General features: G+C 39.0%; 1 protein-coding gene across 2 annotated transcripts in view; it reads right to left on the reverse strand.

Moving 5' to 3' along the window:
- Positions 1 to 13,781, reverse strand: part of LOC124593590 (DNA polymerase theta) — a 338,073-nt gene that overhangs the window by 258,603 nt on the left and 65,689 nt on the right. For both annotated transcript variants that reach the window (XM_047131990.1, XM_047132069.1), the window contains one exon: positions 11,672 to 11,796. In XM_047131990.1, coding sequence (XP_046987946.1) covers positions 11,672 to 11,796 — 125 coding nt within the window. The remainder of the gene's footprint in view (positions 1 to 11,671; positions 11,797 to 13,781) is intronic.

The following is a 13,781-nucleotide window of genomic DNA, read 5'->3' on the forward strand; positions in this document are numbered from 1 at the left end:
GTTGCTCGCCGTGTACTGCCTGCCAGCTTCCTCACAAGATTCACTCATGTTTGTATCTTCTTGGCCAAGTTGGAAAGGTGTTTTCTGTATGTTAAAGTTCTGTCCACAGTGACTCCCAGGTATTTTGGGCTTTCATTGTATCTGACTGTGCCAAGAGGGCTGAACTGTGGACTGATCTTTGCTGATGAAAGACAATTAGAAAGGTGGAACAGGCTTACTTCGGTTTTAGAAACATTTGGTCTCAGTCACCATGTCTCAAAATACTCATAAAATTTAGTAAGGCTGTCCGTTAGGTGCTCTTCACATTCAGAAAGGTCTTCACTCTGGTATGAAATTGCCAGGTCATCTACATATTGAAATATTTGGCAGGTCAAATTCGGTAGGTCAGCCGTGTAGAGGTTGAATAACACTGGAGCAAGAACAGAACCCTGAGGTAATCCGTCAATGAGTACATGCCACCTGCTTTTCTCTTCCCCTTGATGTACTTTAAACCACCTATTGCTTAACATGTTACTCAAGAGATTGTCTAGAGTTTTGCAAGGTATTGCTCTCCAAAATTTCAATAATAGGCCCTCACGCCACACTGTGTCATAAGCTGCTGACAGGTCAATGAACACTACTCTAGTTTTAAGTTTCTTTTGGTATCCAGAGTCTATGTGAGTAGTCAAGGAGAACACTTGTTCACAGCAGCTTCTATAAGGTCTGAATACAGCTTGTTCAGGTGGTATCATAGCATTAATTTGATCTTGGATTCGGTTTAGAATCATCCTTTTCCAATAGCTTGTAAGGACAGCTAAGTAGAGATATTGGACGGAAGTGTTCTGCAGTTGTTCCCTCTTTGAATATGCCTTTTTGCCTTTACAAATATAAGTTGCGAGTCAGTTTGAGGTCACAAGTGCATCTGCTGTTTTCCAAATGTTTTTAGCATAGTTGATAGCATCTATTCTCCAATTCATCAACTATCTTGATGACATCCTGGTTATGTGTTGTACAAGTGAGGAACAATCTGCGTTATGTTTTTGTGGCTCTGATTGAAATAGATCTTAAGAGGAAATTTTTTTAACTCTCCGTCACTTACCTATGACATGTCCTTAGTGAAGACGAGTAACAAGTGACACAGGACAATGGTAAGGTCATCAAAAATATTCCAGTTAAAAACCGGCAGCACACCTCCAGGTGTTTCTCGGCAAGATCACTTGTCAATGTCCAGTTTTTTCCTCAGGCAACTTCCACTGTTTAACCATTTGAATCAGTTGTGCAGATGGGTACTCCTCTTCAATGGTCCAAATCTTGCAACCAGTCATTTCAAACTTTCAAAACTTGCCTACTGTCAGTCCTTTGTTCAATGAAGTATCTCCGTAAATTATCCATGATTATGGCAATGGGTGCCTTTTCTCATGGCATAAGGACCATCTTGCTCAGAAGTTCATGGATAGTACCAAAAAGCCTGCAGCATTTGTTTCCAAAATCTTAAATAAGGCTCAAAAATATTATTCATCAACAGAGAAGGTAGGGTGATTGTCATTTTGGGAGTGCATAAATTCCATATTTTATTTTACATCAATGTGCAAGGTGCCCTTGGTAGTTTGGAAATTTTTTGGGGTTTAGTTTGATTTTCTTTTCTTTTGTAGACTCCAGCTGAGTCTTTACAAACACACTCTGAGTATGGCTTTAAACAGTGCCTATGTGCAAACCTGCCTGCCTTGTCAACCATCCAATGAATGCCCCATGGTTGGCCACACTGCCTTGCCACTACAATGCATGCAGGATCTGTCTGAGAGCATTGCCGGGGCTACATTGTGCCTTATCCAGGCCTGCTGGCCGCTGTGCATGCTATGGGGCCATGCTATTAGCCTCTGGTCACGCCGCGTCCCCCTTGATGACTTGTGTTGTGCCGTCCTTTCCTGGACAGTACTGTTTCACTTCCATCTGTGGCCATATGGCCCACCTGCAACCAATTTATCGAAGCAGCTCATCTTCCACCCATTTATGAAAGCAGCCCACCTGCCACCCATTTATCGCAGCATCTCACCTGCTCTACTGAGGGTCCTGGCGTCAATGCCTGGCTGTCTCTTCCTCTTGCTTTAAGTGTTGCTATGTACTAAAGCACTGTAGTCAATTGTTCAGTGGAGAATATCTACAATGAGCAGGGACACTCACAGCAGGAAATTATAAATAAACAATTACACTGTACAGAGTTAAATTTGCATGTTAATCAGTTATTGTATTTTTGTTTGAAGGTATCTTTACTGCTGATTATAGCTCATGTACGACCTTCTGTTAAATAACATTTTCTTACTCTGCTTTACACATATTTAGCATCATGCCGCTAGTACTTGCTACTAGCAGTGCATTTAAAAACATATGCTTTCTTCAAGCTTGCTTTAGCAAAAGCAGTTGTGTTATTAGTACTGGACATGTCACCTGTTCCTCTCTCTCCACCTTGCACTCTCGCACCTCCCTTTCTGCCTTTTTAACACCTCTAGTAACAGCACACCATTCCTCTCTCCTCCCCATTTTGCCCTGTATTATCATGTCTTCCCACTTTCTCCCCCAACCTTGCACTTAGCAATGCCTACTCCTCATACCCTTCAATTCCGTGTTCCCTTCAAGCAGGACCTGTGTTTTACATCAAACCAAGTAGCTCCGTGTGGAATTTGCTGGTCTCCCATCAAGTGCCTCCCCAGATGGTGGATAGAGCAATGCTCACCAGATATGGTGGGTACCAGGGAAATAAAATACCCGGGGTGGACCAAAACCAGCAGCTACTGCCTTGTAGTATGATACTCGCTTATCAAAGGCTGAGGGAGTTAACTCTGAAAGAAAATCCTCAATTATGTTAGGCCTAGCAAGGCAGTAAAAGAGCTTATTTGTAGTTGCTTTCAAGACACATAAGAGCCTTGAAACTCGATTAAGATACCAGCATGAGCACACTCATGTCAGGGATGATGTTTTACGGCATGATGATAGACAGGGTCTTGCAAAAATCCCAGAGAAGACTTACACGTATTGGGACCATCAACTTACTTAGCCTCACAGGAAAATTTGAAGAACCGGTGCACCTTATGGAAAGGAGAAAATTAATGATACAGGGTATGAGTGAAACAAAATGGAAATGGAAAGGCATGAAGAAATTAGGGAAACAGTACACACTGTATTGGCAAGAAAATAACAAAGAGATGAAGAACAGCATCGGTTTCATCCTGAATAAAGATCTAGAAGGAGTCACTGACATTCAGTACATTAGTGAGAGAATAATAAGATGACTGTACATTTAGGGAAAGGAAAACTAACTTTAGTACAGGTGTATGCATCTCAAACTGGATGTTGTCAAGAGGATAAGAAACAGTTTCCTGAAGATTTGGAAAAAAGTCATTAGCAAAGAGAGAGCGATCATTATAGGAGAGCTAAATGCACAGACTGGGACAGATAGACCAGGATATGAGAATGTAATGGGACCCCATGGATATGGTGGAAGAAATATAGAAGGTGAGCATCTCCTTGACTCCTGTATGAGGAATGGGTTGGTGGTGGAAAACAGTTGGTTTGAGAAGAGACAGGGCCCTAAGACAACATGATACACTTGGGATGGATTACCAAAGACTGTAGTGATTTCCCTAAATCGCTTCAGGCAAATGCCGGGATGGTTCCTTTGAAAGGGCACGGCCGATTTCCTTCCCCATCCTTCCCTCACCCGAGCTTGCGCTCCGTCTCTAATGACCTCGTTGTCGATGGGACGTTAAACACTAATCTCTTCCTTCTTCCTTCCAAAGACTGTAATTGATTATGTCATCACAGATGAAGAGAGGAGTAGAATGGTAATTGATGTCAGAGTAATCCCTAGCGAAAGCCTTGACAGTGGTCACCGTCTACTAGTAGTGGACCTGAGAAACTTCCATGTACCATAAGAACAGAACAAGAAAATGCAAAAAATCGAAGTGTGGGAACTCCAGAAAACAGAGAAGAGAGCTCAATATCAGAACTGGATAAAATCCCTGTTACCAAGAGATGAAAGGAAAAATGGAGAGGCAGAACAGACCAGACTAAGGTACACATTGGTAAAGGAAGCCACCAAAGTTTGTGGAAAGACAATTCCACCTTTAATTCCACCTTGGTGGAATTAAAATGCAAGATCAGTTGTCAGGGAAAGAAATCTATTCAAGAAAGAGAGGGATCAGGAGAAAAATAAACCGGAACTTATTGGAGATGAGGCAAAGATCAGAAACCTCGAACAAATATACCGAATCAAGAAAATGGAAGTTAAAAGAACAGTTGCAGAAGAAAAGACCAAGGCATGGAAGATACTCACTCAGAAATTGGAGGAGGACAGTAGAGGCAATAAGAAACTGTTGTATAGGGTTATCAGAGGTAAAAGCAAACCAATGAATACCATAAAAGCACTTGAAGATGAAAATGGAAATCTGGTTAGGACAGAAAGTGATATGAGAGAAGTTCTAAAAAACCATTTTGACAACCTATTAAATAGATCAATTGATGAACCAAATACAGAACAGGAAATCCACACTTACAATGAGGAAACTCCCATCACCTGGACAGAAACAGAGGCAGCCTTAAAATCTATACCTAAAGGAAAATCTTCAGGTGCAGATGAAGTGAACGCAGACATGATAAAGGCAGCAGCTATCCAAGGCATTAAATGGTTGCACTGAGTACTAAGTGCCATATGGGCAGATAACAAAATACCTGCGGGTTGGAGCAATGGTGTAATAATTCCCCTGTTTAAGAAAGGTAGCAGGCGGAAACCCACCAACTATAGAGGAATAACCCTATTGTCTCATGGGCTGAATATACTTGAGAAGATCATAGAAAAGAGACAGAGAACTATCATACAGCCACAGCTGGAGGAGGAACAACTGGCTTCACAAGTAACAGATCAACAATAGGTCTAATTTTTAGCACCCACATGTTGATGGAAAAGTATTGGGAGAAAGGCAAGAACCTGGTCACTGTATTCCCAGATCTAGAAAATACCTTATGATAGTTATATAAGAGATAAGATCTGGGAATGCCTGAGGAAAAAGAATGTGTCTGAAGGACTAATAAGAAAAATTCAGATAATGTACAAAGACTGTACTAGCTGTGTATAAATTGGGGAGGAATGATCATTATGGTTTGAGACCAAGAGTGAGGCTCAACAAGGAAGTGCACTGTCCCCACTACTATTCATCACTGTTATGGATACTATAATGAAGAGCGCCAAGGAAAAGTCAGGTGAACTGAATGCATTTGCCTTTACTGATGACATCATGATATGAGGTGAAACTGAAGAGGAAGTACAGATCAGATTCGATGAATGGAAATCTCAGTTCCAGAAATATAACCTCAACATCAGCAAGATGAAGCCAATGGTGATGGCAGTCAACATGGATGGACAACCAGCAAGTGTTAAACTAGGAGACCACTGACTAGAGTGAGTGGACAGTTTTCCTTACCTTGGAAGTGTAATCTCCAGTGAAATCACCAACAGAGTGCAAAAAGTATCTGAATTCTATCAACAAGTAAGATCACTGTTATGGGATAACTTGATTCCAAAACAGGCCAAACTGATTATGTTTAATAGCTATTTCATACCAATATTGACCTATGGTAATGAAACATGTACCCTCACAAAAAGAGAATCATCAAAGCTGCAAGTATCAGAGATGAAATTTCTTAGATCCACTATACAGCAGACCAAGATGGACAAGTTAAGGAATGAGGAATAAAGACATCCCTATTAGACTGAATTGGTGCATCTAGACTTCGATGGTACGAGCATGTGATGAGAATGGAGCCAACTAGAACAGCCAAAATAAATTTGGAAAGAAAGGTGGATGGGAAAAGGCCTCAAGGAAGTCCTTGAACCCGATGGATGGACTTGGTTAAGGGTGATCTAGCGACCAGAGGATGGACAGTGGATGATGTTCTCCGTGAACAGGTGTATTTGGACAAGATGAAGTGGAAGAGGCTTATTACCAGTATCCAGGAAACTGGAACTGTTAAAAGATGATGAAGTAGCACCCCCCCCCCCCCCACCCCACACACACACACACACACACACACACACACACACACACACACACACACACACACACACACACACACACACACCACTTCTCTAGTCTTCTTTTAGTGTTCAACCCTGAGGTTGGTTTGCAGCAGAGCACCATTCCTCTCTTCTGTCTGCCTTCCACATATGTGTTACATCCAACGTCATTCATGATCTGTTGCATCTATGATATCCTTGGTCGCCCCCACCGATTCCTTCCCTCAATAGCTCCTTCCCTATTGTTCCTATGATGTTGTTGTGTCGTAGGATGTGCCCTACAAGTTTCTCTCTTCTTGTTTGGATGTGCCTCCAAAGAGATCTGGTTTCCTGTACTCTTCTAAGCACCTCTTCATTTGTTACTTTGTCTCTCCAGCTGATCTTCATCATCCTTCTATAGCACCGCATCTCTAGGGCTTCTAGCCGTCTTCTCTTCCAATTGTCCAAGTTTCACATCCGTATAGTCTCTAGTAGCGACCATTATTCTTTCGTTTATCTCTCCTTCCCTACCGCACTTGTCAATTTGACGTTTGTTTTCAAGACACACGTGTGCCCGCACCATGCCAAGCCATATTCAGGACATTTTGTTCTTATGCTCAGTGCATTCTTTCTTTTCCTTCAGCTCCAGTTAGAATTTTAGGAAATATTTGTGGTAGTTGACTTGCATTTCCAAATTTTCCTAGTGAGTATTTTGAACAATAAACTTGAATTTCATTTGGGTATGTTCCCGCCTATCAACAAGCACCAGCACGAAGACGAAGATCGCAAGAGCAATGAACATGTAACTGCTTCACTTTGATTGTGCCCTATTGAGGGCCTTTTACAATTAACATTTTGTGTTGCTTTTATGATCTCAGAGTCATTTACATATACTTTTACTGTTTTGGTGTTAGTTGTAGAATTATTTGGAGATGGGACTGCACTGTCTTAAACTTTCATTAAACTAAGGGATGGTAAGACGCAGGCTAAGGATTCCAAGAATTCAAGCTAAGGTTTCTTATATTCTTATAATAGAGGGAAACATTCCACGTGGGAAAAATATATCCAAAAACAAAGATGATGTGACTTACCAAACAAAAGCGCTGGAAGGTCGATAGACACTCAAACATACACACAAAATTCAAGCTTTCGCAACAAACTGTTGCCTCATCAGGAAAGAGGGAAGGAGATATATGTATATAATTAAATATGTCTGCTTGTGTCTGTATATGTGTGGATGGATATGTGTGTGTGTGCGAGTGTATACCCGTCCTTTTTTCCCCCTAAGGTAAGTCTTTCCGCTCCCGGGATTGGAATGACTCCTTACCCTCTCCCTTAAAACCCACATCCTTTCGTCTATCCCTCTCCTTCCCTCTTTCCTGATGAGGCAACAGTTTGTTGCGAAAGCTTGAATTTTGTGTGTATGTTTGTGTTTGTTTGTGTGTCTATCGACCTGCCAGCGCTTTTGTTTGGTAAGTCACATCATCTTTGTTTTTGGATACGTGTCTTATATTCTCCTATTTGTCTAGAGCAATCCACATTAAAAAAGAATTTTTTGAGACGAAAAACATCCTACATGGCAATTACCTCTGCCATAATGCCTGTGATACTTTTTAGATTAATGATTTACTACTTCATTTTTTATCTCTTCATATATCGAATTGCCAGTTGAGGTTATCTCTTAAAATGGGCAACAAACTTTTGCTAAACTTGTCATCCCCAGTTTCTTGATGGGCTGATTTATAATCAGCATTACAACTTGAGGCCCTGAAATTTTCTTTAATATTTGCCTATTTTGGCTTTCTTCTAACGATGAAATCAGGTAAGGCAAGGTGCCAGATAAGTTATAATAAATTTTTGTGATTACCCACTAGTATTTGTGCAACCCCTGAACTCTCAATAAAGGCTATTAATTTGAGTATGTAGCTACCCCAGGAGGAAATTCAGTGTCTTTTTTTAGTAGAATCTTATCATGTGACTTAAGATTTCGTATACGAGTCTTCGTATGATAATGTTTACTGCATTTACTTTAAAGATGTATGCTCACGGTTCTTTGAGGACACTTAAGCTACATGTTTCCTCCTATTTACTTTATCAAATGGTGATGTCTTTCTACAATAATTTTATTATTTTCTATCATCCTCATTTTTACTGATGTTAATGTAATGGTTTTCGTAAGAGCTGACCACAAAGGACCTTAATTCCGTTAGGTGAGTACTATGAGAGGATGGATTAATTATCTATTTCTTTTTCACATTTTTATGGAACTGTTTATTTAATGTTAATGCTATGTGAACTGGAATGTTAACAATGTACACAACTTATCTACAATGCTAGTGCATTTTTACTGAGAATCTCCATTTTATTAAGAATTTAGTATTAGATTATTAACATTTAAAATTCACCTCAGTTTAACCACATCATGATTTCATATTTGTTTATGCCAGATGCACTGATGTTTACACTGGAGCCTGCTCTATGTTCTCTCATTTCTCAGACCTTTTGATCAACTTTACCTAAATCCATTAAACTAAATGTCAACTGCTGTTTTTGCCTCTCTTATGGCAAGCGAGACGAGCCAGACAATTTTTCAGTGGCACTGTCTTCTTCCTGTTGAGAGGGCCAGACTGCAGTCATCTGTTCTGCCAATCTGCATTGTGAATTTATATCAGTAGGTGATCGCTGTCGGTGGCCATCCAGTTCATTTTGCCCATCGATGTCTGATTCTTGCTGTGTCATTGACACTATCCTTTCTTTCTTTCTTTCTTTCTTTCTTTCTTTCTTTCTTCCTTCTTTTGCCGAAGGAGTTTATGCTGAACCTGCCTGGCAGTGCCAATTTACTGTCTTTCCCAGCCAAAATTATTGAAACATTGTGCTTCCCTCCTCCTTACTGTTTCCGACTGGCACTCCTCCCTTGTTGTCTTCCTGTTGCGAGTGAGCTTTTCTGTTGTGCATAAGCAATATCTATTCTGTAGCCTTAATTAGTTTGTTACTTAGAATCTGGAGATATTTAACTCCACAGCGACAAATTTCTTTAAGATAGAACCTTTTTACTTTATTTAGAGGTTGCCATCTTACTGTTGTTGCACTGAAACAATACAATCTATATACTTACAGAGTACTTATCATAAGCTTAAAAGTAATTACAGAATCAAATTGTTTTGTTTCTCTGATTTATATTATTCGAAGTGTTTTTTTTTTTTTTTTTTTTTTTTTTTTTTTTTTTTTTTTTTTTTTTTTTTTTTTTTTTTTTAAATGACTTGACCATTGACAAATACCTCCCTAGAAGAAACATGTCATATCATACCAAGTACACAAATTTGATTTGTATAGCTTTTGAAAATATAATACAAATTCTGTTAACAAAGGTTTTTAATAAATGGGGATACTTACAATGGTATTGCGTTTTACCAATTTATGGTATTATAACATAACATATACCAAAAGGATAGGATTAAGACTCCAAAATTATTGTACGATTTTGCCTGGAAGTTCATTGATTCTGTTATATGAGAGTCAACATCACTCTTCTGCTGAAAAATCTGGTTGACTAAAAACATTGTACTTTGTGCAAAAACTGGCCATTTTTTATTTTCTGTTATATACTTCACTGATAAATATGAGAAATGTAACTACATGTAAGTCCCCTCCCAGATGCACTAAATGAAAAAAAAATGTAATAGAGCCATCCCATAGATTTAAATCATCTATTTGGGCAACACATTTTCCAGGAAAGTGAGTGGTGCCTTCTGTCAAACTTCCAACAGTTTGACAGAATGTTTTGTCTGCACTTTTAAGACCAAAATTTCAAAGGCTACCAGGTCATCCATAACTGAATCAACTCTCAATGCCTTCCTAGCCTCTTTCAGAATGACACCAGTCAATGGGCACAATCTGTCGGATTTGCTGCATGTGCATCGCCACCAAACATCGCACTGCCTTTTGCTACCAGTGCCTGCTTGGGTCATAGAAGAAGCAATATTTTCTTGTGCAAGTGCTCCTATCTGGATGCATACCTTTGGACTCAATTTCGGCACAACAAGGCCATCAATTAGTTCTAGTGGAGAGTGCAGAGACATATTGAAATTAGCTCTGGTTGTGATATCCCAGATAGATGTCTCTGCCATCTAAGAGGCTAGTGTAACAGCAGCCACCTTCATGCCAGTATTACCAGCATCTCATCAGGGACAGTGGGCATTTGGTCTTCCATCTCTTTTGTGGCCGCCATTGCAGGTCCCCATTGAGTTCAATCTCGCTCTCCTGCCACTACACACACACACACACACACACACACACACACACACACACACACACACACACACACACACACACACCAGAGCATTGTGCTCCGGAGGCGAAAGTTAGAACCTCATCTGATGATCACACACACACACACACACACACACACACACACACACACACACACACACACCAGAGCATTGTGCTCCGGAGGCGAAAGTTAGAACCTCACCTGGCATCATCAGACTGCTCTCACATAATCCTCCTCTGAATCACCCAAGCCGTTTTCGTGCTACATGCTAATTCAAGGGGGGAGGGTTCATGCAATCCTGTCAGACGTATTGATGGACGAAGCCCACAGTATTGATACTCCTCGTGACACATGTGTCACAGCAAATAGCAATCAGCACAGAATCTCAGAACAGAACATCATGTGGGCCAGTCAGCCAGCCAATTTAAGGCCAAGCAGCCCAAGACTACTCTCCCTTTATTCAATAGCTGACTGAGGTATTAACACCCAGCACTACTATGGTTATTCTCTGGCCTGTTTCATGTAACAATTAGTACAGTGATGTCTACCTACCGCTATCAACTTCTACTTTAGTGGATTCTCATACCATTTGGCTAAATGATTAATTTCTGCATCACCTAAGAGTTATTCCTCCTATTTTACTTCAAGTTGAGCTACTGCCAATTCTTTTCATTTGCAGTACTGCATAACTGACAGGATTAGTAGTGCTTATGAACCAAGTGTCATTTATTTTGTGTTTTAGTGTATTAATAAATGATTTTTGAATCATACATTGGGGACTACAAAAACATAATATTTAATACATTACGAATTTGGATATATAGATAACAACAAAAACTAAAACTTGAAATTAGTAATTGATGATATTTCAGAAAAAATAAAGAAACAGCAGATCTACAAGTCAAGTGAGATTAGTGAGATGTAAATCTTTCATGAATGTAACCACATAGTCACACTGCAAACATTCCATATTCCTACAGTGCAATCTCCTGCTGTTGCCTTAGCAAACTGTGAGTGCAAGTGTTAGACATTACCTGAACCATGTGTTCCCAACTTAACAGCTACACCTTCAACGTTTTCTTCCTTGTTAAATACCTAAATCACATGTTTTGAGTTGTTTATTTTCTTTGTATTACATGCCAGATTCTGTATCATCATGAGATGATCCATGGATGAATACACAAGTAAATTAATAAATAAACAAATAACTCCTTTCTCCAAACAATTACCAGAATTTTAATTACTGACACAACCAGTCATAGGATGAATGAGTTGTTCTTGATAAAATTAATTTATGTATTTTTTAAGATTTAGATCAACTAATGAAAAAAATAACTATCTGTAAACTTTTCACAAGATATTAAAAAAGTACTGACCTGTTAATCAAGCTATTTGCCTTTTCTATGGTGCAGATGGCAATCTGTATTTTTTTAAAGCCTCCAAAAATTCGATGTGAGCCCATGAGTCCTTCCACTCTCACACCAGAGCTGCCCAGTAAGTCCTGCAAAATAATGAAAGTCTTACACAATACACTACGTGCATAAAACCAATGTTTGTTTAGATATAACAGCTGAAGTAACATACATATCAGCTGGGCGTGTACATTGACTATTAGGGTGCCTTGGACTCAGTGAAAAACTGGATAGCTCAACAAAGAGTATAAAACATCTGTGCACTCACTATAAAATTTATAAGTTGGTAAATTTTAGCCTCGTTCTTTGAAAAAATAGGAGACAAAATTATGTCCTCTCCACTAAGTAATTGCATTGCCTGATCATGTATACTTTCAACTTCACATCTGATCTGTAGTGACAGAAAATGCTCCTTAGAGACAAATGCTTCAGTGCTATTAAAAAATAGCCAGTTTCGAAGTTAACTATAGAGGCTAAACATATTCTTAACGTTAAAATGAACAACAACATACTTCTTAGTCAGCTGGTGGAATTAGTATAGTGATGTCTATCTACCACTATCAACTTCTACTTTAGTGGATTCTAATACCATTTGGCTAAGTGATTAATTTCTGGCTCACCTAAGAGCTGTTCCTCCCATTTTACTTCAAGTTGAGCTACTGCCAATTCTTTTTATTTGTAGTACTGTACAACTGACAGAATTAGTAGTGATTATGAACCAAGTGTCATTTATTTTGTGTTTTAGTGTATTCAATAAAGTATTAATAAATGATTTTTGACTCTTACATTAATACATTAAGAATTTATGTGTCAGTATATAATAGTACATCCATATCTGCTCAAGATGTGGACATAGTGGAATGAACAGCTACCAAAAAATCAACTAATTCAAACAATCCGTATGTTGTAAAGTAACCAAGATTAATTGACTGTGCCATAGTGGGTAACTGTTGGTACCATGACTCTTACGAATAAATTATTTCTTTTGTTATATAGTCCAGTGAAACTGTCAGAAAAAAAGCCTGTACCTTGCAAAAGGTGGGGTAGAAGATTTTATTTTTTTTAACTCGTTCATATTGTTGGAAAGGTTAGAAAACCAAGTTTTGCCAACAAAATTTCCCTTGGGAAAACTTTCTGCAGTCAAAAAACTTCGAAAATTTCGGACTTTTTTCAGTTTTTTTTCAAAATATCTCAGTTTCATTTGCTCCTATCGCTTTGACATCTATTTTCTTTTTTAAAGAGCACAAAATTCTCTACAAATTTGATTCTTACCATTTTTTTCTACTCCCAGTATCTAAGGCGCTACAGCGCGTCAAAAAATACTAATTTTTCAAATTTCGAGCAAAGAATAGTTGGTGACAATTTCCACGATGTAAAGTTCCGTAGAAAAGATAAAGTTGTGACTCTCCTTTCTGCGTTCAATTCTGTGAAAGCTGGGATCACTAAAATTACTCTTGTTGATCCTTTAACTCTTTTCCAAAGGATTTGTTTAATGAAACAAAGTGAAGAAGAGCTAAAAGCCTTTCTGAAATATGAACTTGTTCCTTACCCAATGTCTCTATTCTCAGAAAAAGGCATGCAAAAAGGAACAAAATCTTCATTCTACAATGCCTTCGTTCCAGTGGAAGATGTGAGGTCAGGTGGATCGAGTAAATTTTTTGTCATTGATGGAGGGTACCTTATCCACAAAGTGACTTGGACTCGAAATGTTTGCTTCAAGTCAATAGCCCAAAGCTATGTTCCTTACCTGCAGCGTCATTTTGGATCTCAATTTGCTATTATATTTGATGGGTATCCATGTGAGGGAGACAAATGTAGCACAAAGAGTGCTGAGAGGATTCGTAGGTCCAAACAACATTCTTCAGTTGACGTTGTGGTTGAATCAGAGATGGTGAACCAAGTCCCTCAGGACAAGTTCTTGTACAATCAACGAAACAAGATTCGTTTGATCACACTTCTTAAAATGGAATTTCTGGAGTGTAGCATTGAAGTGCACCAGGCGCAAGAAGATGCTAACGTTATAATTGTAACATCTGCCATTTCAAGAACCAAAGATTTTGGAAGTGTTGTCATT

The sequence above is a fragment of the Schistocerca americana genome, chromosome 1 (assembly GCF_021461395.2).
Source record: "Schistocerca americana isolate TAMUIC-IGC-003095 chromosome 1, iqSchAmer2.1, whole genome shotgun sequence".
NCBI classification, from domain to species: Eukaryota; Metazoa; Arthropoda; class Insecta; order Orthoptera; family Acrididae; genus Schistocerca; species Schistocerca americana.